At 43.5% G+C, this 22,614-nt stretch overlaps 2 protein-coding genes across 2 annotated transcripts in view; both read right to left on the reverse strand.

Moving 5' to 3' along the window:
* Nucleotides 1-20,366, reverse strand: part of slc12a6 (solute carrier family 12 member 6) — a 240,039-nt gene extending 219,673 nt beyond the window's left edge. The window contains 2 exon segments of the mRNA XM_084312786.1: nt 11,006-11,866; nt 20,250-20,366. Coding sequence (XP_084168912.1) covers nt 11,006-11,222 — 217 coding nt within the window. The 5' untranslated portion in view covers nt 11,223-11,866; nt 20,250-20,366.
* An 81-nt stretch (nt 20,367-20,447) lies between these two features.
* nop10 (NOP10 ribonucleoprotein homolog (yeast)) lies at nt 20,448-22,264 on the reverse strand. Its single transcript, XM_084312443.1, has 2 exons — nt 22,057-22,264; nt 20,448-21,244 (listed from the first exon to the last, which is right to left on the reverse strand). Exons 1-2 carry the CDS (start codon nt 22,108-22,110, stop codon nt 21,104-21,106), a joined length of 195 nt encoding a protein of 64 aa, XP_084168569.1. The 5' UTR covers nt 22,111-22,264; the 3' UTR covers nt 20,448-21,103.
* Nucleotides 22,265-22,614: the final 350 nt, after the last annotated feature.

Here is a 22,614-nt window from a genome sequence, read left to right on the forward strand (position 1 = left end):
CATAAAGTAACATAATATAGTATACTATAAACATAAAGTAACATATGGACAGTATACAGGACTATATACAATGTAGACAGTAGCTAAAAAAAGTGAATGTATGAGTGAATGTAAATATAGAGGTAAACGAGAACTTTTAGCAGCATGGTAGATGGTATAATAGTAAGTATGAATAATAAATAATGGCAGTAAAATACAATAATACAATAATGGCAGTAAAGTGGCAGTGAGATGATGGCTATGGCAGTAAACTACAGGGTTCTTACACCTTTTCCAAAGCAATATTCAAGCACTTTTCAAGCTTTTTCAAGGTGCATTTTCAAGCTTTTCCAGCATCTTATGCGGCTGTGGTAAATTAAATATTTACTCAAAATCTCAAGGTTTCGTCGATATTCCAATGTACAGTCCCCCCCCCCCCCCCCCCGCCTACCCAACCCCCCTCCCCACCCCACCCACCCAACCCCCTCCAATGTAGTTTCCCCCCCCCCCCACCCCACCTGCCCAACCTCCTCCAATGTACAGTTTCTACGTCAAAATGTATATACCGGTACTCTCTTTTTTAGATGCTTTTTTGTATCACAAACAGTACTGTATTTGTAAATCTGGTATGTCATAAATGTATAGATGTAACAGTACTGTCTATCTGTATGTCATGTATGTCATGATGAATTGAAAATGGGGGACCCTGATGTAAACAAGACGAAAGTCTTTCTCTGGTCTGCATCCCCTTAACAATTGTGTGTATTGAGCTGTACTGTATTGTACCCATTCTGCAATCTGTTAATAAAAATTTCAATCAATCAATCAATGTTATTGGTTGCAATTAGGGCTGTCCCAGACCCAGACTAAGGATTTGTGTAGTCGATTTGTAGTCGCCAAAATTAGCCGATAGTCGACTATGAAAAATAAAAGAAGAAAAAGGGTATAATATTTTTTCATTTCTATTTTATCAGTCCATTTGGGCTGTGGGGGTGCTTAATGTGTGAAGGAGTCGACGGAAGGCTTATTTTCCTCTGCAAAAGCATGCAATTGGTCCACTGATGGATACATCTTGATATTTGTCTAGTCTAGTGTGTTCATTAGATGGGTGAAATCCTCTTTCAGTGCCTCTGTGCCTGTTTTCTGTTCTTCTTCCACTTCTTTATTTTTTCAGGCAGGGTAAACGCAACATGGCGTATTACTGCCCTCCTCAGTTCTATACTACGCCCACAATTGAGAAAAACTTAAATACGCATAGGCCTACAAAAAATATATAATAATAATAATAATAATAATAATAATAATAATAATAATAATAATAATAATAATAATAATAATAATAATAATAATAATAATAATAATAATAATAATAATAATAATAATAATAATAATAATAATAATAATAAATAATAAATAAAATAACATTATATCCTCTGGTACAACTCTGCCTCGTGCAGAAATGTCAGCACTGCCTCTGTGATCAGCTGGTGGCTCTCATTATTCAGGCCAAAGAAAGATTTTAGAGAGAAAGAAGAAACTCCCAATTCTGATAACCTTTTATAAAAGATTTCCCTTTCTTTCCTATACCGGTCACATTCTAGAAAAACATGCTTGACAGTTTCAGGCTCTCCACATTCACACCGCCCATCTGGATGTTTCCCCACAATGCTTAAGGTACTGTTCAACCCACAATGTCCTTGTCCCAGCTCCTAGACCCATATCCAGCCACGTTGATCTTGACCCGAGGCTGCAGAGAGAAATAGTGCCTCCCCTTGGTCCCCTTTTCCCACTCAGCCTGCCACTCAGCCTCAACTCCTTTCTTAATCTTCTCTCTGAGTTCAACTCTTCCCATTGAAATGCTTATCTCTTCTTCCCTTGCCAGGCTCTGTTTGTCAAGGGAATCAGCTCTCATTTCCCTCAATCCCAGCATGCCCCGGAACCCAGCAAAACTCCACTGAACAGCCTGCCTTCTTAAGCCTATATAAAACTAATATAATTTCCTGAATGAGATCAGGGCGAGCTTTAGACCTACCTGCACTCACAGCCATCATCAGTGCAGCAGCCGAGTCTGTTTTTTACCATACATATTATTTATAGTATAATAGCACATTCTAGAACATTTGTGATGTCACAGTATGATGTCATAATAGAACATTCTAGAACATTTGTGATGTCACAGTATGATGTCATAATAGAATAGGCAGTTAGCCTGGTATGTGTGCCATTAGCGTTAGCAACGCTTCTAGGCCTATTTTCTTTTGGAAAGAATGATATTTTTTTTTAATAAAAACTTCTAATATATTTTTTATTTTATATATTTTTTTGCATTCGACTAAGAGGTTGGCAGTCGACTACGGCTCCTTTCAATCGATTAGTCGACTATTCGACTAATAGGGGTCAGCCCTAGTTGCAATACAGACGCACAGTTAGTTAATGCACGTTCTAGTCTCCTCTCTTGTTATTTCACACAAACAGCTACCCCTAGTAGCTGCCTGGCTTCTTATGTTGCTGACATATCCTACAAAACATTCCTTAAAATAGAAAGAATTGATTTGCTTGTTAGCCATGTTGATCACAGCGAAACCACAGCTCCGATGCATAATGGAATTAGCTAAACAAAACTTGTTTGAAGGTAAATTGGCTTTCAGTGTGTCAGAGCGAGCGCATTCAAGTTGTGCAGACTGGACGCTGACTGAAGAGTCAGTTTATCAGAGCGGAGCAGTGAATTTATTAACTCACCTTAACACTTTCAGTGCCACGCCTCCGGTGCCCCGGAACCCTGTTGCGTGCCACCACCCACTTCAATGACAGAGCTCTCATATTTGCGAACACATAAACTATATCTTAAATTATGGCTATGTGTCTAATATGGCCGTTGCTTATCAATGACTTGTTTGCAGTCAACATTGTCGAAACGGATAATTTTTTTTTAATCGGTTCATTTCCGTTTTATACCATTTTGAAAAACGCTTGTTTTTTTAAAGTTCCAGAAAAAAATTAAGATTCTGTAATAAACGCCCTTTACTGGAATACACTGGAATACACAAAACACGTTGTAATTTTTCGGCATATTTATGAATCGTTTTAAAATAAACGCTAGATTATCTGTACTTATGCACGCTATAGAAGCGGGCTCTTATTTCCTGATCGAACACACACACACACACATATGGCACACGCTGATATATAGGTGAAAATAGCTCTGATTATTCCAAGATTGGTAAAATAGATTCCTTACCTCAGATCAGATGTTCTCCAAAAAGATTATTACAATTCCTGATCGCCATTCCAAATATCGATCGCGTTTATTGATCCAACGCTGGGTACTGGAAACACACATTCTCCGCTGTTCTGGTGGTGGGCGATTACTTGGATCGTCTCCGGTTACTTGTCTGACAAGTAAAATGTGGAAGCAGGTATTTTTTTTCTCCATGCGTTTCATTCAATCCAATCCAAAGGGGTGCAGTACCATCCGGAGAGACGATAGGGGGCTGTATTTTCCCTGTTCGAGTTCAGACAGATCCCTACTGGTAACGTGAGGCTAGATTGATGAAAAATGAAGAAATCGCTAATAAAAAAATAACGATTAAAAACGAGATCTTTCGTCGGCTGGCACTCAACGGTTGGCATGAACTAACGAGATTTCCCGTCGTTGGCACTGAAAGTGTTAATATACGGTGTCGCTTGTCATTGTCAACCTGAACAATAAACATAGCCGTCTGTGGCAACGCTAGCTCACTAGCTTGCTAACGTCTTAAATTCAATAAGAAGCTTGCTAACGTTAGCTCGCTTTAAAAGCAAGCTTTCAGGAGGGGCGGGGGTGCCGTTGGCAGGGCGGGCACGTGAGTGGCAAGGCTCGAGAGAGGACTCCTTCATTTTGTGTGAAAGGCAATCTCCGAAATTTTATTTCTTTATCTAAAAACCGAACTATTCAGTCGGATATCGATTTATTATGAAAGTATATACAGTCCCATTACAATTTCAATAACTTTCCAGCACTTTATACACAATTCAAGCACTTTTCAAACCTTGAAAACATCACATTGAAATACAAGCATTTTCAAGGATTTCCAGTACCCGTACGAACCCTGAAACTAATATGATGTTCACTAAATAAATAAACTAAATAATGGCAGTAAAGTGGCAGAGGGGTAGTCCAGAGTCTGTGGGGGGCAGAGTAAGAGAGGAGTCCAGATTCTGTGGAGGCAGGTAAGAGAGAGGGGGGGGCTGGGTGTGTGTGTGTGTGTCAGTGGGGAGGGGTGTTCTTAGTCCAGGTTATGTGGTGGCAGGGTAAGAGAGGGAGGAGATCTGGGAGAGAGTTGACAGCCTGGTGTATGAAGCTGTCTTTAGTCTGCTGGTCCTGGCTCGGAGGCTCCTCATTCTCCTCCCGGAGGGCAGGAGAGTGAAAAAGCGTTGTGAGGGTGGTCATTATTATGCATAGTCTGGGTGGTCATTATGTGTGTGTGTGTGTGTGTGTGTGTGTGTGTGTGTGTGTGCACGCGTGCGTGTGCATGTGTGTGATAAGACTGGGGGTCCAGACCTATAATCATAAGTGATTGTAAGTCTGGGTGGTAATTTTATTTATTTTGAGTACTTAACACCCATTAGAGACAAAAGGAAAATAAAATAAATGAATAAGGGCAAAACATATTAGGCTTGTGGTCATTTTAATGAGGACAGTGGCGGATGAGCCTTGATGGAGGGGACAGGGACAGTCCACCAAAAAAAGGGGGGGGCTGCGATGGGGAGGGGGGTCCCACATTGTCCAACACAAACATACCATTTGTCCCACATTTGGTTTATTGGAATCTGGTCACCCTATTTGTGATGTCACAGTATGATGTCATAATAGAACATTCTAGAACATTTGTGATGTCATAGTATGATGTCATAATCAAACATTCTAGAACATTTGTGTATCTATTCAACAATTCTCTCAGAAGATCTAATTGTGCATCTTGAAACAGTACTGAACAGATAGACTAAACAACATATATTGAAGCCTGCATTTCTCAACCAAGGTGCCTTGCCTTGGTTGTGGACAAAGGTGAGTGTTCACAACGGCTAGCTAGCTGTTCTACTTGAATACTGAATGTTAATATTGAATCAGACAATATTGAATACTGAATACAGTTGACAGGGGGCTGGAAAGTTGATTTAATAAAAGAAAAAATACTAATTTAATCAGATTAACCACTTTATTCAAATTGAAGATTTAGTTTGAGGATAAAAAAAAAGAAGAAAAAAATTATAATACACATTTTTTTTTAAGGTTTAAGGTTCGAACGTCCGTTTGAAAAACCCTGACGAAGATTGAATCACTTTATTCAAATTGAGGATTTAGTTTGAGGATATAAAAAAGAAAAAAAAATTATTTAAATTTTTTTTATTAAAAACGAAGGTTCGAACGTCCTTCGAAGAACCCTGACAAAGTTTGAATCCCAAAAACAGGCTTCGGGGACAGCCTTACCATACATATTATTTATATTATTCAAATGGAACTCAAACAGCCTGAGAATTGGAGTGTGAAGGGCTGTAAAACTAAAGATGGCGGCAACGACAAAGAATTGCTGCAAAATAAACATTTTATATATATATATATATATATTTTTTTATACTTATAACAATATCGATAATTATGGATATCGCGTGATATGATATTGTTATCGATATCGTGATATCATTTTTGGCCATATCGCCCAGCCCTACAAGTGGTTATAGTGTAACAGAGTATTTTCTGTTTCACTATTAAAAGATTCTTATCAAACTGGTGAACTACACACCTGTAGCCCCTAAAGCTGCTAAAATACACATTTTGTTCACTGTTTTGTTTCTAGAAGTAGAGCAGGTTGGAAACCCTAAGTATTACTCTCCCCAAAACCTTAAGACTTCTCCCCAAGCAGAAACAATTTATGAGTAACGCATACCTACTTGTCAGGATCCTAGGCCCGGTCATGGTTGGAATGGTCAGGATGGTAACTTTGAGCAGTGCTCTCCACCTGACTTTGGGCAATGCCCTCCATCTGACATTGGCCCTCGGCCTGACATTGGCGCCCTACCACCCTCTAGTGGTCACAAACAATTGGTGCACGCTGCAATGACAAGTATCTTGACCACTGTATTAACAGTAATTAATTGTGTAATCAATGTGGTGTCCTGGTGTGTGCTGTCATTGTCTTTCCCTTCCCTGGTGTGATGTCATGCACTGTTTTGGGTTGTTAGGAGTTGCTTTTGTGTTTAGTTGTGTTTAGTTGTTCTTTGCTTATTGTCTAGGTGTTGTTTGTGATTCTGTGTTGGCCAGGTGTTCTTAATTGTTAATTAGTTGGGGTATATAGGGTTCTGTCTGTCCTCCCTTCGGTGTGGCGACATACCTCCAGTTACCCCCTGTTCCTATCCACGTCGTGTCGCACCGTTCTCCCTCTAGTAAGTCTTAGTGTTTGTTGCTTTGTATTGTGAAGTTTGTTATGTAGTTTCTGTATGTTCCTGGTATTGCACTGGATTCTACAGTAAACACCCTTCTCCAAGCTTCACTCCTCGCCTCAGCCTCCTCCATTCCTTCCCTTTCTGTATTATTGTATTCTACCTACCCCATCGTGACAGAATGTCGCCACCAACAGTAACGAATGCAGCAGGAAGGGCAAGTGATACCATCACCGTCGTCCTGACTCTGATGGCCGGTGACATGAAGAGTTACTCACTGGCCAAATGGGGGTTCCTACTCCGGAAGATCGACCAGGTCGCCACTGAGAATCCGACACTGCAGACGGCGATGTGGGAGATGGCTGAACATGTTGCTGTCCTCATAGAGAAGCATAAGCCGAAGGCTAGGGTAGCTAGCCTGCCGACTGTTCTCAGGCTTACGGTCAGCCTAGATCCTCCCACAGCCGCTGAGGCTGCTCGGATGTCCATCGCCGATCTGACGTCTACAGCCAACATAGCTCCGACCGTTAGCTTCGTGCCAATAGCTAACCGGTCGTCCCCAGTTAGCACAGCTCCACCTGTTAGTCCCGCCACTATCGATGGCCAGACGTCTCCAGTGGGTACAGCTCCACCCGTTAGCTTTGCTCAGACAGCTAACCAGACGTCCACAGCTAACATAGCTCCACCTGTTAGCTTCGTGCCAATAGCTAACCGGTCGTCCCCAGTTAGCACGGCTCCACCTGTTAGTCCCGCCACTATCGATGGCCAGACGTCTCCAGTGGGTACAGCTCCACCCGTTAGCTTTGCTCAGACAGCTAACCAGACGTCCACAGCTAACATAGCTCCGCCGGTTAGCTTTGTGTCAATAGCTAACCAGCCACTCCCAGCTAACCTAGCTCCGCCCGTTAGCTTCGTGTCAATAGCTAACCAGCCGTCCCCAGCTAACATAGCTCCGCCCGTTAGCTTCGTTTCAATAGCTAACCGGCCGTTTCCAGCTAGCACAGTCTCCACTGCCAGACTAGGCTCCAGGTTCAGGGTGAGCCTAGTATCTGAGACAGACCAGATGTCTCCAGCTAGCACAGTCTCCACTGCCAGACTAGGCTCCAGGTTCAGGGTGAGCCTAGTACCTGAGACGGACCAGATGTCCCAAGCTAGCCAGGCATTCCCAGCTAGCACAGTTCTCACAGGGAGTCCAGGGCTTGCAGGTATCCTAGCCCCCGAGGCTAGTATGGCTAGCAAGGCCTCCACAGCTGGTCCAGCTTCCACGCCCAGTCCAGCCTCTGCTCTGGGTCCTGGCTCCTCATTCCCGGGTCCTACACCACGCCTCGCCGCCGAGAACGGCCCGGTCTCCACATCCTGGCCGGCCTCTACACCTGGCCCGGCTGCGGTGCCACCGCCCTGCTCCTCGACGGATCCTGGCTCCCCGTCTGGTCCAGCTCTGCGCCGTGATCAGCGTCCTGGTCCTCGTCGTGGTCCTCGCCGGGGTCTTCGTGGGATCCTGCTCCAGGGGTCGTCGCCGCCGCACCTCCGGTCCGGCTCTCCTGAACCGGTCCCGGGTCCGGCGGCTGGAGGGTCTCTCGCCCGGGATCCTGCTCCAGGGTCCAGCTCCCCTTCCCGGGCTTCTACACCTGTACCCACCCCCCCTCGTCGGGCCTCTCTTCCCAGGTCCAGCCCTCCTCGTCGGGCCTCAGTGCCCGTCCCCACTCCCCCTCGCCGGGCCTCGGTTATCAGGTTCTGCCCCCCTACCCGGGTCTCGGCGCCCATCCCCACTCCCCCTCGCCGGGTCTCTGTTCCCGTCCTCACCCCCCCTCTCCGGGTATCTGCACCCGTTTTCAGCCTCCCTGGCTGCTATGCCCCTCCTGGGGTTTTCGCTCGGCCTCCCGGCCCCTGGTCTTCGGGTCCCCTCCCTGGATCCTCTCCGGGGTTCCAGCTTCCTCCCTCGCCTGGCTATGGACGTTGTCTTCGGGGGTCTGGAAGCCCCGCGTTGAGGGGGAGGTACTGTCAGGATCCTAGGCCCGGTCATGGTTGGACGGGTCAGGATGGTAACTTTGAGCAGTGCTCTCCACCTGACTTTGGGCAATGCCCTCCATCTGACATTGGCCCTCGGCCTGACATTGGCGCCCTACCACCCTCTAGTGGTCACAAACAATTGGTGCACGCTGCAATGACAAGTATCTTGACCACTGTATTAACAGTAATTAATTGTGTAATCAATGTGGTGTCCTGGTGTGTGCTGTCATTGTCTTTCCCTTCCCTGGTGTGATGTCATGCACTGTTTTGGGTTGTTAGGAGTTGCTTTTGTGTTTAGTTGTGTTTAGTTGTTCTTTGCTTATTGTCTAGGTGTTGTTTGTGATTCTGTGTTGGCCAGGTGTTCTTAATTGTTAATTAGTTGGGGTATATAGGGTTCTGTCTGTCCTCCCTTCGGTGTGGCGACATACCTCCAGTTACCCCCTGTTCCTATCCACGTCGTGTCGCACCGTTCTCCCTCTAGTAAGTCTTAGTGTTTGTTGCTTTGTATTGTGAAGTTTGTTATGTAGTTTCTGTATGTTCCTGGTATTGCACTGGATTCTACAGTAAACACCCTTCTCCAAGCTTCACTCCTCGCCTCAGCCTCCTCCATTCCTTCCCTTTCTGTATTATTGTATTCTACCTACCCCATTGTGACACCTACTCCCATTATGGGCGGTAAGTGTGTACACAAAGTTAAGACACAGATATACACATTCTCTCCTCAAGTAGATCGTTTTTTTTTGGGTTATCAATGAATAAAAAAAATTACATGTATTAACTCTAGAATTGCCACAGTTATCTACAATAGCAACGATAAAGAAGTGCCAACCACATATTATTATAATAATTCATCCAGTTTTCTTTTAAGTGTTTTGGTTAATCAGTGTTTACCAATCGTATATTATCGTTTTTTTCGTGTTATTTTTTATTACATCACTAACAAAATAATAAAAGAAAGACTCATTTAATCAGATTAATCACTTTATTCAAATTGATTTAGTTTGAGGATATATAAATGAGTCTTCTACTTGAATACTGAATGTTAATATTGAATCAGACAATATTGAATACTGAATGTTAATTCAGGTTGACAGTTGACATCATTTGACAGTTGACAGGGGGCTGGAAAGTTGATTTAATAAAAGAAAAAATACTCATTTAATCAGATGAATCACTTTATTCAAATTGAGGATTTAGTTTGAGGATTAAAAAAGAATAATAATAAAAAAAAAATTCATAAAAAGAAAATGAGAATAATTTTTTTAATTTAAATTTTTTAATTAAAAACAAAGGTTCGAACGTCCGTTCGAAAAACCCTGACGAAGTTTGAATCACTTTATTCAAATTGAGGATTTAGTTTGAGGATATAAAAAAGAAAATAATTATAATATTTTTTTAAATTATTATTTTTTAAATTAAAAACGAAGGTTTGAACGTGTGCGAAGAACCCTGACGAAGTTTGAATCCCAAAAACAGGCATCAGCCTTACCATACATGGACTCAAACATGTTCCATTGTGATGTCACAGTATGATGTCATAATAGCACATTCTAGAACATTTGTGATGTCACAGTATGATGTCATAATATAACACTAATACAACACAGACTGAAACCTGCATTTCTCAACCAAGGTGCCTTGCCTACCGTTTTGCTGTGGAAAGGTGAGTGTCCACAACAGCTAGCTAGCTGTTCTACTTGAATACTGAATGTTAATATTGAATCAGACAATATTGAATACTGAATGTTAATATCAGACCATATTGAATACTGAATGTTAATTCAGGTTGACAGTTGACATCATTTGAGAGTTGACAGGGGGCTGGTGTGTTGATTTAAAGGGGACATGCATTATAAATGCCTTTTTTCTGTGTTTAGCATGGTTTTATATTAATACAGGTTAGTATCAATGGGTCTGTGTCTCTAATTACCATATTGACTCATCAGTCTAGTCTCGAGTTCACAAGATCTTCCCTCACTCAACTAAACTGTTCTGATTTGACGGTTTCTGTGACTTCGACATAGCATTGATCTGCAGTAACGCCCCCTCTATGGTTGTAGTGCAGTCACTGCAGTCACACTTCCTCAAACGGGTTTTCACAGGCAGAGAACGAGCGAGAGGGAGAGAGAGATAGAGAGAGAGGGACGGCGGGAGGGACTGCAGAAGTGTGTGTAATGTGTGTGCGCCATCTCTCTCCCTCGTCTGTGATTGGACGTTTATGCGCCTTGTGGAATGTGGGACTTGTAGTTTCTGAACTATTAACAGCGGAGCTGTTTGTAATCTTCACTCGCACACTGCGAGTAAATGATTTTTCTGGTTCGCACACACATATTATTAGGGGCAAATACGAGTGAAATGCTCGCACTGTAGAGCATATATATAATTAGTAAATTGTCTGGGGCTTTTCTTGCCCCCCTTAACTGACTTTCGAGGGCATTTGGTCAATTTTCGAGGGCATTTTGCCCCAAGCCCCCCTTAATTTCGAACCCTGATTGGGTTAATCCTCTGATAACAATACTGGTCTAACCCGGTATCGGCCCGATATCGCTCCCCCCCCCCCCTGCTGTCTTTGAACCCGGCGGCAGCAGTAACTAACCTTGCTCTGCGTTGCTGTGGTCCGGGGTCTCTGCGCCTCCCCCTCCCGTGGTCAGGCCTCCCGACCCCTCGCTCAGGGGGTCGCTCCGGTGGACACTCTCCCTGGAGCCGAACCTCACGCGGCCGGCGGAGCGCGAGCTGATGTCCGGCGAGGTGTCGGACAGCCCCGGGAGGTCTTCCGCCTTGGTGGGCGTCACAGTGAACCGCACTGACGCCATGGCAACTCACTTGGAAAACGGGGTGGTTTGTAGGAGAACAGGGGTGAGGAGGAGGAGGAGGAGGAGGAGGAGGAGGAGGAGGAGGAGGAGGAGGAGGAGGAGGGGAGGTCACAGACCAGCTAGCTAAGCTACACTGTCTAACTCTCAGGTGACAGTGAGTTCGAGGCGGCTGCGACTGGCGTTTGGTCCGCAACTGCACCTCCCCATTGAACTGTACTGGCAGTTTTCTCAAACTGACATGTGGTTTAACTGGATGAGACCCAGCTGTGTGCGTTTGCTTGTCTGTAAGAGAGGTGTCTTTGATTCTAAGGAATGTGCTGTGACTGTTACTTATGAAACTCCACTTTGTGCTTCACCCAATCCCTTAATTGTGAACGTGCAACGGTTGTACATACAACATAAACAGTTAAGGGACTGTCTGAGATGATTAGTAAACTAGATATAATAAGTGTTCCACTGCCGTCTATGTGAGGGCACGTGATAATATTGCATCAAATCCAAGATTGCTTTTCTGTGGTTTGTTTTGTGTCCCAATATGTCTTGACGACGTTGACTATGGCTTAGATTGGTCTCTCTGGCTACGCTTTTCAAGTGAAAATAGATTCACTCTGAGTCTGATATGCTCCTTGCTGGTGAATACCCTCCTGTGGTGATGATGACCACGGTGAGCAAAACAGCCAGGGGAGGGGGACGAAGATGGAGGAGGACGAGGGAGAGATGCAGCGATGTGGTGAAGGGGGGTAGTTGAGTAGGTAAAGGGGAGGAATCAAAGACAAGAGTGTTAAAAAATTATAATAATAATAATTGTTACCATACATAAAACGGTAGCCACAATATCAAGTAAGTAAGTATTAATGAGTTGTGATAGCTGTGGCGGTGGCCTATAGGCTATTGTGACGTCTTAGCCAAAGTCTCTCTCATTAGTGTCTCTGATCGACAGTAAACACGGGGCATATTAGCGGGAACACCCGTTGCAGCGAATCCTAAAACAGAAACCAGTTGCATAATGGCTTGTTTTGATTCACGGCTGAGTAAAGTGTAGAATAAAATATGTGTGGTTATCATATATGTCTCAGGGGGTCAAAGTCAACCGGGTTAGTGACTCCGTCCTCCCTGCGAAAATCCTCGGATGGATGGAGTCGAGTAGGTGCTTTGGTGCGGTTTATAATTTAATTATTATACGAGAGCTGTTCCAACCGGTTGGGCCAGTAGCAGCACACTAGCTGCTCACTCTCTCTCACTCCCCGCGGAGGCGACACACTTCTTTGTGTGCGGAGTGCAGGCTGCCGCTCGCAACACCGCTGTGTTCGGGCGCAAAGAGAGGGGCGAGGAGGGTAGGGCTGCAACGATTAGTCGACGACGGCGATTATAAAAAATCGTCGACGAGGAATTGTTGCGTCGATTAGTCGTTTACATTTTTTATTTAATTTTTTTTTGCACTACCTATCTTTGTGAAAGAGGCTTCTCAGCTCTGGTCCAGCTGAAGACTTCTTAGCTTAACATAACAGACCGACAGAGCGGTTAGGTGGCGTAGCGGAGATTGCGTTCGTCACCAACCCCGGAGCTGTGAGCTGGATTCGCCTGTTCGAATCCAGCTCACAGCTCCGGGGTTGTCACCAGCTTGGCTGGCCGTTCACACTAATACAATTGGCAGTATTAGAGGGTGGGAGAAGCTGGCGGGGTGGGTCCGGGTCGTTGTAAACAGCGACTCCTACAGTTCGGTCGGGGCGCCTGCTAAGCGCGGATAGGACCTGAGTGGGATAGTGTGATCCTTCCACACGCTACGCCCTCTCGGGGAGGATCCGCGCTGCCAGGTGAAAAGAAGCGGTTGATTGGCTGGACGTGTGTCGGAGGAAGCACGTGGTAGCCTCCACTCTCCCAGATGATCTGACTGTGGGGGGTAAGTGCGCAGCGACCAGGAAGGGGATTGGGAATTGGCATACGACTAACATTGGGATGGGAGAAAATCGGGGAAAAAAAAAAAAAAAAAAAAAAAACATAACAGACCTAATGGGATAACTGGGGATGTTGTTTGGTCCTGACAAGAGTCTCAAAGTCTTGGATGGTAGACAAGGCAACTCTGAGGTCATGCTCAATGTCCAATCTGTTCCTCTGCTCTGTCTTCAGCTGGACCAGAGCTGAGAAGCCACTTTCACAAAGATAGGTAGTGAAAAAAATAATTGTAAAAAATATATATATATATATATATTTTTTTATATAATTTTTTTTCGATTAGTCGACTAATCGAAAAAATAATCGACAGATTAGTCGACTACCAAAATAGTAATTAGTTGCAGCCCTAGAGGAGGGTAGCGCTGTTTCGCAAGACCACCGCAACACTTCCGGTATTTTGAGCTCATTGGGGGGAGCGGGGAAGGGGGGGAAATGGAACGCATTAATTGATGTTTATTAGAGCCTTGACGTAAGTGGTTGTAGCTACAGCTAGCCACTAACCACTTACGTCAAGGCTCTAATCATCATTCATTAGGCGTGTTCGAGATGGATTTCGGTTCGCCTCGAAAGTAGACGAGAGTAGCCGAGTGAAGCCGGGGGAGGAGTTAAAAAGGCGGACACTTCCGATTTCACGAGAGCCTCTCGCCTAGTCTCGCATGGCAGATACGCTTTCACGTCACCATGCACACATTACACACCTGTCCAGCTCATTATAATGCGATGGCCGTGTGCAAAATTAGATCAGATTCAAATGTACAGCACACCATATACTGCTATAGTGGAATATACTATTCATATACCATAATGTATACCAGCTCCTGGCCGCACGCACACACAACACACTGCAGAATAATTCTGTTTTGCATCAATATATATATGTATACTGTGTATATTGAGGCAAAACAGAATTACCGGTATATATACAGTATTGAGGCAAAACAGACAACGCATGTGTGTGTGTGCAGGGACCGAAACTAAAGCCTGCCGCCCGCCAGGGGCGGTCTGTTTTTACCTTTGGCGCATGACACTTAGAGGGCTGCCCGCCGTGTGGCATGTAGACGTGTAGTTCATAAGCAGGCCCCTAAAAATATTTGTATGCGAACGGTAAAAATCAATTACGCGCACGCTGTGCGAATACAGATTATAGCCTCTCGTCTTTTTTTTCCTCCGCTGCGAGATCGTTAAAAAACTACAAGTCCCACATTGCACTCAAGCCAACGGTCCAATCACAGTAGAGTGAAGTGACTGGTTTCATGGGAAATAAAGCAAATGACCAATCGGAAGCTCTCATTTTTCTTGTTTACTTCCTGAAACTCCGCGATCAGGGCTCTCGTTTTCCGAGACACCAACTTATTATAGTCTCTCTTACCAATAGCAATAGATTTTAGAACACCTAGATTTATCGATAGCAATAGTAATATAACGTTAATGCAACAAAACGAATGCCTTGCTTTGTTAATCATAACGTTGATGCAGTAGCGTATGTCGGTGTGTTGGCTGTAACGGACATGACAATAACATAACGTGTACACATTAAAATTGCGATAATCTATTCTAACATTTTCAAATCGATGCAGTTGAATTTCCCCCTTAGGATCGATGCATTGTTACACCCCTACACCAAAGTCACTGGCCCACTGTGTATCTGTGTGTATAATAACTTGGCTAGCGTTATCAACAGCAGAGGTGGGCAATGGGTCCAGCTGCAGCACCGGAGTGCAAGCGATGTGATGTAATTGGCAGACTCGACTGTCAATCAATGGTCTACCTGACACGCAAACTCAAACAATGTTTCTGTACTGGAGGTGTGATTGATTGATTGATTGAAAACTTTATTAACAGATTGCAGAATGGGTACAGTACAGCTCAATACACACAATTGTTAAGGGGATGCAGACCAGAGAAAGACTTTCGTCTTGTTTACATCAGGGTCCCCCATTTCAATTAATCAGGAAAGTGTACAGTAGGAAAGTGTACAGTATTTCAATAGGCAACCCTGAAAGGATTATTTTTCTAGAAGAGCAACACAGCTAAAACAGACAGTGGAGCTGTTTGCAGATAGCAAGCATTTTGACTTATTGCGTGGTGGCGATGTCTCGCAGATAATACAAGGCCTAACAAAAATAATAGTTGGTTTCAGGTTGGTTGTCAGTTTGGCCATGGGTAGGTAGGGAATTTATTTTATTTTATTTTTTTATTTTATTCTTTCCCACGGCGACTATGGATAGGGAATTTCTTTATTTAATTAAAATGTTCACAACAACATGGATGCATGTACTCTGCCAGCATGTTTAATATCCATAATACTAAATGTTTGACTAAGATTTCTATGAAACTTTATTCTAAAAAAAAAAAAAAAAAAAAACGTTTTTTTTTTTTAATATATAATTTTTTTTAAAAACTCATAAAATATATTGGGTCGCACCTAAATCGGCAGGGTCGGTCGGCAACCTGAAACCAACCATTATTTTTGTTAGGCCCAACTACAAGTATGATTATATAATATATATTTTATTTAAAAAAAAAATGTATATATAAAATATATATATATATATTTTTAATCAAAACAATTTTGGCAGGTAAGAAATATGCTTGGCGGGTAGACTCTTCCCATCTACCCGCCACTGGCCGGTGAGTCAAAAAGTTAATTTCGCTCCCTGTGTGTGTGTGTGTGTCTGACAGCTTGAAATTTATCATGATGATATGATGATAACGCATAACATAATGAAGTTTTCAATCAATCAATCAAACGTCTCATAACTCCCTGGCTGTCACGTGGCTGGTGACTGACAACTTTTCTGAGCCAATAGGCGCTTTGCACAACCATAGCAAGTCGCTTCCCAGCCGGGAGCAGCCGGCTGAGAGGTACTGTGGCGCCTCGCTCTGAAGGCTGTGCGTGGCTCGCTCCCGCGAGAGTTCCGCGCCTCGTCAGATTTTCAGAGCAAGTCGGACAATATTCTAACCGTCATGCAACGCGCTTGGCGAGGCCGTAGTAAAACCTGCGCAGATCTGCGTCCGCCTATCCCATCTCGAACACGCCTATTGTATTACCCCGCGCTCTCTTCCGCCCTCCCCCACGAGCTCCATGTAACGCGGAAGTGCAGTGGTCTATACCATAGATATCTATAGAACACTAGATAGCTTAAGGCGGAGTCACCAGCGTCACTGAACCGCCGCCATCTTGCCAGGGGCAGCCTTGAGTGAGAGTGAGAGAGCTGCACAGACAAAAATACTCATAACTCGCTGAAATATTGACGGATTTACAAACGGGTTGGTTTGCTATAAACATCAAAGATGTAGTTATGATACTGCATACTTATAAAAATGTTAAAGATGTATTTTAATAATGCTTGTAATAAACCAAACCGTTTGTAAATCCGTCAATATTTCAGAGAGTTATGAGTATTTTTGTCTGTGCAGCTCACTCACTCTCACTCAAGGCTGCCCCTGGCAAGATGGCGGCGGTTCAGTGACGTCGCTCTCCATTGGCCGGCAGCGCGGGCAAGCTATCTAGTGTTCTATATATATCTATGGTCTATACCCCGCGCTCTCTTCCGCCCCCCCCCCGCCCCCCCACGAGCTCCATGTAACGCGGAAGTGCAGTGGATACCCCGCGCTCTCAGGTTTCAATAGGCAATACAGGTTTCCATAGGAGGATTACCTGGCCAGCCAGCGTGAATATTTTAGGCAACCAACTTGTGTTTAGCGTTTCTCTGATTGGCCACTACGCCCATGTGATCGCGGTAGCGTGAGAGAGCTGCAGCGCGGAAATAGGCTGTCTATTGCCATTCTCTAAGACAAACTCTAACCTTAACCAGCTCCTTAACAGCGCCTTAACTTAACCCTTCTAACCTTAACCAAGTCCGAAACAATGCCTAACCTTAACCAATGCTTAAAGTTAACATGCCTAAACTTAACCGGCGAAAGAATGCACGTTAAAAAATATTGCCATTCTCTAAGACAAACTCTAACCTTAACCAGCTCCTTAACAGCACCTAAACTTAACCCTTCTAACTTTAACCAACTCCGAAACAATGCCTAACCTTAACCAACTCCGAAACAATGCTTAAAGTTAACATGCCTAAACTTAACCGGCGAAAGAATGCACGTTAAAAAAAAAAAAAAAAATTGAAGGGAATTGAACTTGTTACCAACGGACCGCAGGATCCACAGCAAGGCAGCGCTACCAATTGAGCTAGTTCTGGATGTTAAAAAAGGGGGGATTACTGCTACATAATGCTGCCGCGACAGAGCTCCGCGGCAGAGCGGAGCGGCTGCTGCCGCGTCGCCGTGGCTAGACGCAAGTTGGGCGTGGCTAGACACAAGTTGGTTGCCTTTAATATTTAGGCGGCCAGCCATGGGGCGTGTGGTGTCTCACAACTTCTAGCTACGTTTTTGTGTGTCGCTTCCGTAACTCCCTAAACATGTATGAACGAATTCCTAGTTCATACGTCTGTCCTAAGAAACCCAGAGTAAAGTTATTCCTAGCTGAGATTAAAAACCAAGTAGCCATGTACTACTGCTGTGCCTTGGTGCTTTAATAAGACAGCGAAGCTACCAGTCAACCTGAATGAATGAATGAATGAAAACTTTATTTAACAGATTGCAGAATGGGTACAATACAGTACGGCTCAAAGGGGATGCAGACCAGAGAAAGACGTTTGTCTTGTTTACATCAGGGTCCCCCATTTTCAATTCATATTGACATTTATGACATACTCAACATACATGACATTTATGGCATAGGGACATATAGGTATTTAGTACTGATACATTTGTGACATATACGGTATTCAAATATACAGTACTGTTACCCATAGATCCTGACAGAGTATATACATATGATGGGGAGGGGACTGTACATTAGGAGGGGGTGGGTGGGAGAGAAATATACATCCGGTGGTGAGGAGACTGTACATTTGGAGGGGGTGGGTGGGTGGGAGAAAATAATACATATACATGCGGTGGGGAGGAGACTGTCTATTAGGAGGGGGTGGGGGTGGGGGGGTTGGACATTTACGGTGGCCAGTTTCGAATTGCAGCCTCCCGTAGGTGCTCTTTAAGAGCGGTTTTGAATGTGGGTAGGGATTCACATTCCTTTACAGCTTTAACCTCTGCCACAGGGAACTCAATTCAAACCTGCTTCACTGTCTACAAACCATAACGATGTAACACTGTTTGATATATATTGAATATACTGTGTATATCCACATCTGTCTGAATATACTTGCATATAATACATTTTACATACCATATCTGTATATAGCCTGTATATCCCTTACCTACTCTTACTAAATACCACTGGCCAGTATGACTTACTACAATAGTGTTTTTATATCTGTATTACATAATACTATAATCCATAATAGTATAATACTCCAATGTACAGTTTCTATGTCAAATGTATATACTCTCTTTTCTGGACTCTTTGTATCACAAACAGTACTGTATTTGTAAATCTGGTATGTCATAAATGTATAGATGTAGCAGTACTGTATCTGTATGTTGAGTATGTCATAATATGTTATGATGAATTGAAAATGGGGGACCCTGATGTAAACAAGACGAAAGTCTTTCTCTGAATTGTATGCATTGAGCCGTACTGATTGATTGATTGATTGAAAAGTTTATTAACAGATTGCAGAATGGGTACAGTACAGTACAGCTCAATACATACAATTGTTAAGGGGATGCAGACCAGAGAAAGACTTTCGTCTTGTTTACATCAGGGTCCCCCATTTTCAATTCATCATAACATATATGACATACATGACATACAGATAGACAGTACTGCTACATCTATACATTTATGACATATCAGATTTGCAAATACAGTACTGTTTGTGATACAAAAGTGTCCAGAAAAGGAGTGTATATACATTTGGCGTAGAAACTGTACATTGGAGGAGGTTGGATGGGTGGGGTGGGGTTGGGTGAGGGCTGTACATTGGTGGGGGGGGGGGGGGGGTTGGGTAGGGGACACACACACATTTTACACTGTACATTGGAATACTGACAAAGCCTTACTTGGTAATTTACTGTACAACTAGGTTAGGACATTTGTAGGGGCCAGTTTCGAATTGCGAATTACTGTACTGTACCCATTCTGCAATCTGTTAATAAAGTTTTCAATCAATCAATAATAAGACAGTACATACACCTATTTAGCATTATTACTCAGTAGTACTCGTTTTTATATACGTTAGTTTAATCACCTGTACATTGTATATTTATATTGCACTTTAGTTACATGATTCGCACCGTGGTTAGATTCCAACTTATTTTCGTTGTACTGTACTACTTGTGCATCTAGTCGAATATTGCTCTACCTCCTAATGATGCGACGAGGAGCCCAGTGACTGACTGCGTTTATTCGTTTGTTGTTCTGAAGGGAACGCTCCTTCTCCTCGTCTAGACTGACTGAAACAGCGATGCATTATATTATAACGCACGGATCCGCCGTGCTACTGTAGCTCAGTACCGTTAATAGATCCTGCTGGGTTTGCACGCTAACGCCACACCACCGGTCATCAGGACGCTGCTAAGCCAATTAAGCAGCGGCCGTTATAATTATATCTCGAACCGGTCGAGCAAACAAAAACGGTCATAATAATCACATTTAAAATAAAATAAATACGCTGTAACAAGAATATAACAATATTGTTGGCTGGCCGGGGCGCGTGATGTTTCGGTGACAAAGGAATGCGGCAGGAGTCAGGAACGTGCTCGTTGGTAAACAACATTTCCAGGCAGCTAAAAAAAAAAAACTACACAACTTAGCGTTTTACTGCTGGGATGGCGACCTGGAGCACCGCCGTCATGGCAGTGTTAGTTACATGACAGTGGACCTGCTCGGACTAGGGCGTCAACAGGTCCTCGAGCATCTGGTCTCCGGTACAACAAGGAGATGTGTCGGGTCGGTGCTCCAGTCTGATGCATCTCGCGCTACAGTGAGTGAGTTAGCCACGAGCTAACGTTAGCCACGCCGCCGCTTCGATAAGTGTGACAACCCACTGCTCACTGATATCCACTGAACATCACGTTATGTTAAAAGGGGAAAAAAATAGCACATACCTGATGACAAGTTTTAAGATAACTTTGGAACCATATGGCTGCTCTACATCTGGACAGATTTGGCTCGACTCCTCATTCCTGTCGGCACTTTGTCCAACGGACCACAAACGAGCGCGCGCCGCTTAACAGTTGTCCCCTTTCGCTTGCCGTAATGTTAACATCGCGCATGCGTGATTATGACATAGTAAGACAAAAAAATACACAATTCATTTTTATTTGTTTTAACCCCTTACCCTCTTCACAAGTTTACAGTTGTTCTCCAGATTTAACATAAAACGCTCCAATGTTAACAAATGAAGATGTGTCAAATTAAAAATGGCGTTCGTTTTACAGGAGTAATGTCTTGCTTTTAATTCTGGGTAACTTTACATGGCCATCAAAAAAAACACCCCATCTTTGTACTTGATATTCAGCTTTTTCACACACAAAAAAAAAGACAAAAAAAAACACAGGTCCAAAATGTATGGATAAAAAATCACAACAAAATACCTGGCCAGCCACATCTATCCGGTCATTCAACCAATTCATGATTAAATCAACAGTCATTATGCTTTTAAGCCATACGTGTGGGGGTGAAATTTGGTTTGAAAGAAGGTCCCTCACAAGGTGGGCTTGTGAATCACCACATCAAGCTGCATTACTATACATACAGGCACATTTTCTAAGCTCTTGTCCATTACTGCTAATTTCCAACATCTGTATATCATGTGAATGTACAGTATGTGCTATACGGTGAGGTTTGTATCGAGGTGACGTCTCGCCCTCTCTCTCTCATCCAGTCCAATCCGACCCCTGGCCATAATGCCCCCCCATCTCTCCCCGTTCTCCACCAGTGAGCTGCTTCCCATCCTCCCTTATAGGATGGGTCTGGGCTGCTGGGTGAGCAGGAGGCCAAAGCGCTTCTTCACGGTCACTCTGTGTCGGGAGAACTTGTCGTCTGGGGAGAAGCGGGCCGGGTGGGCTGAACTGGTGGGCAGGCCTGCCGAGTCCAACTTCTGTTTGCGACAAAACACGAGAAATCAGTGTCGATAGGGCAACATACATAAAAAAAAAAAAAAAAAATTGATTCACCCGATTGATTGAAAACAGATTGCAGAATGGGTACAGTACAGCTCAATACAATTGTTAAGGGGATACAGACCAGAGAAAGACATTAGTCTTGTTTACATCAGGGTCCCCCATTTTCAATTCATCATAACAGGACATTCTGATGGGACAAGCAATTCATTCATAAAACAATGGAAACGGGGTGTTTGACGATAATACACAATTGTGGTTGGCACTGAACCACAATTTAGAATTGTGGTGCTTGTTTGGAAGTCAAGTGAAATAGCTACCTAACGTTAATAGTTGTTGCTGGCTCCCAGCCGTCCATGTAGCTATATATATAATAATGCCACTAACGTGTGGTATTAATAATAGCTACACCGACTAGCCCTATATGAATTGAAAATGGGGGACCCTGATGGAAACAAGACAAACGTCTTTCTCAGGTCTGCATCCCCTTAACAATTGTATGTATTGAGCCGTACTGTATTGTACCCATTCTGCAATCTGTTAAATAAAGTTTTCATTCATTCATTCATTCACCCAACCACTAGACCAAAACAACCGACCGTTCGCTCAGTTCGATCAAATTAAAGTGCGGCAAACATTAGTGAGGCCAGCTAAGGACGAAGCATGCGTTTCCAAGTTCAGTCTGAAGTTGGGTATATAATAATAGGTAATGAAGCATAGACTGTTAACGTTACCTCTCCAATGTCCATTTGGAGGAAGTAACGTTAAACTATGGTTACGGTAACGTTACCTTCAGAGTGTAGACTCTATCCCCATTTTCGTTTAGGTAGAACTGCAGGAACATTTTGACCAAAATGTGTTTTCTGTGTGTTGTTGGAAATGATAATGTATCACCGAAGCAGTTTTATATTATTGGTGAAAAAAGGCTAGTATTATTGTCAAATACAAAGAGAACGCAACGCAGTGTAAAGCTCCACGTGCGAGAAACTCCAGACTTTTGCTGCTCAAAGCGGATATCCGGCAAATAGCTTTGGCGCTCAGCACTCTGGGAAACGGTGTTTTTCATATAATTTACAAATTGACGTTACCCTAAACCAACTTTACAGTAAAATATACGTGCGCGTTTCAATTTATTTAGCAATAATTAATTATTTAGCACCGTTACGTTCAGGATCTTCAATATATGGGGCGTTCCTGATTGGCTGACTGGTTGCACTATATTTTACCCACGCCTCTTCGAAAGTTCATAAATATACACACCAACACAAGTTTACCGGCTTTGAAATGCATGCATATTGCAAATTGATCGTGAGATTGCTTATTGATAAGCTCCCTTAACAGTGTGACA

Source organism: Notolepis coatsorum, assembly GCF_963971535.1.
Source record: "Notolepis coatsorum genome assembly, chromosome: 4".
NCBI classification, from domain to species: Eukaryota; Metazoa; Chordata; class Actinopteri; order Aulopiformes; family Paralepididae; genus Notolepis; species Notolepis coatsorum.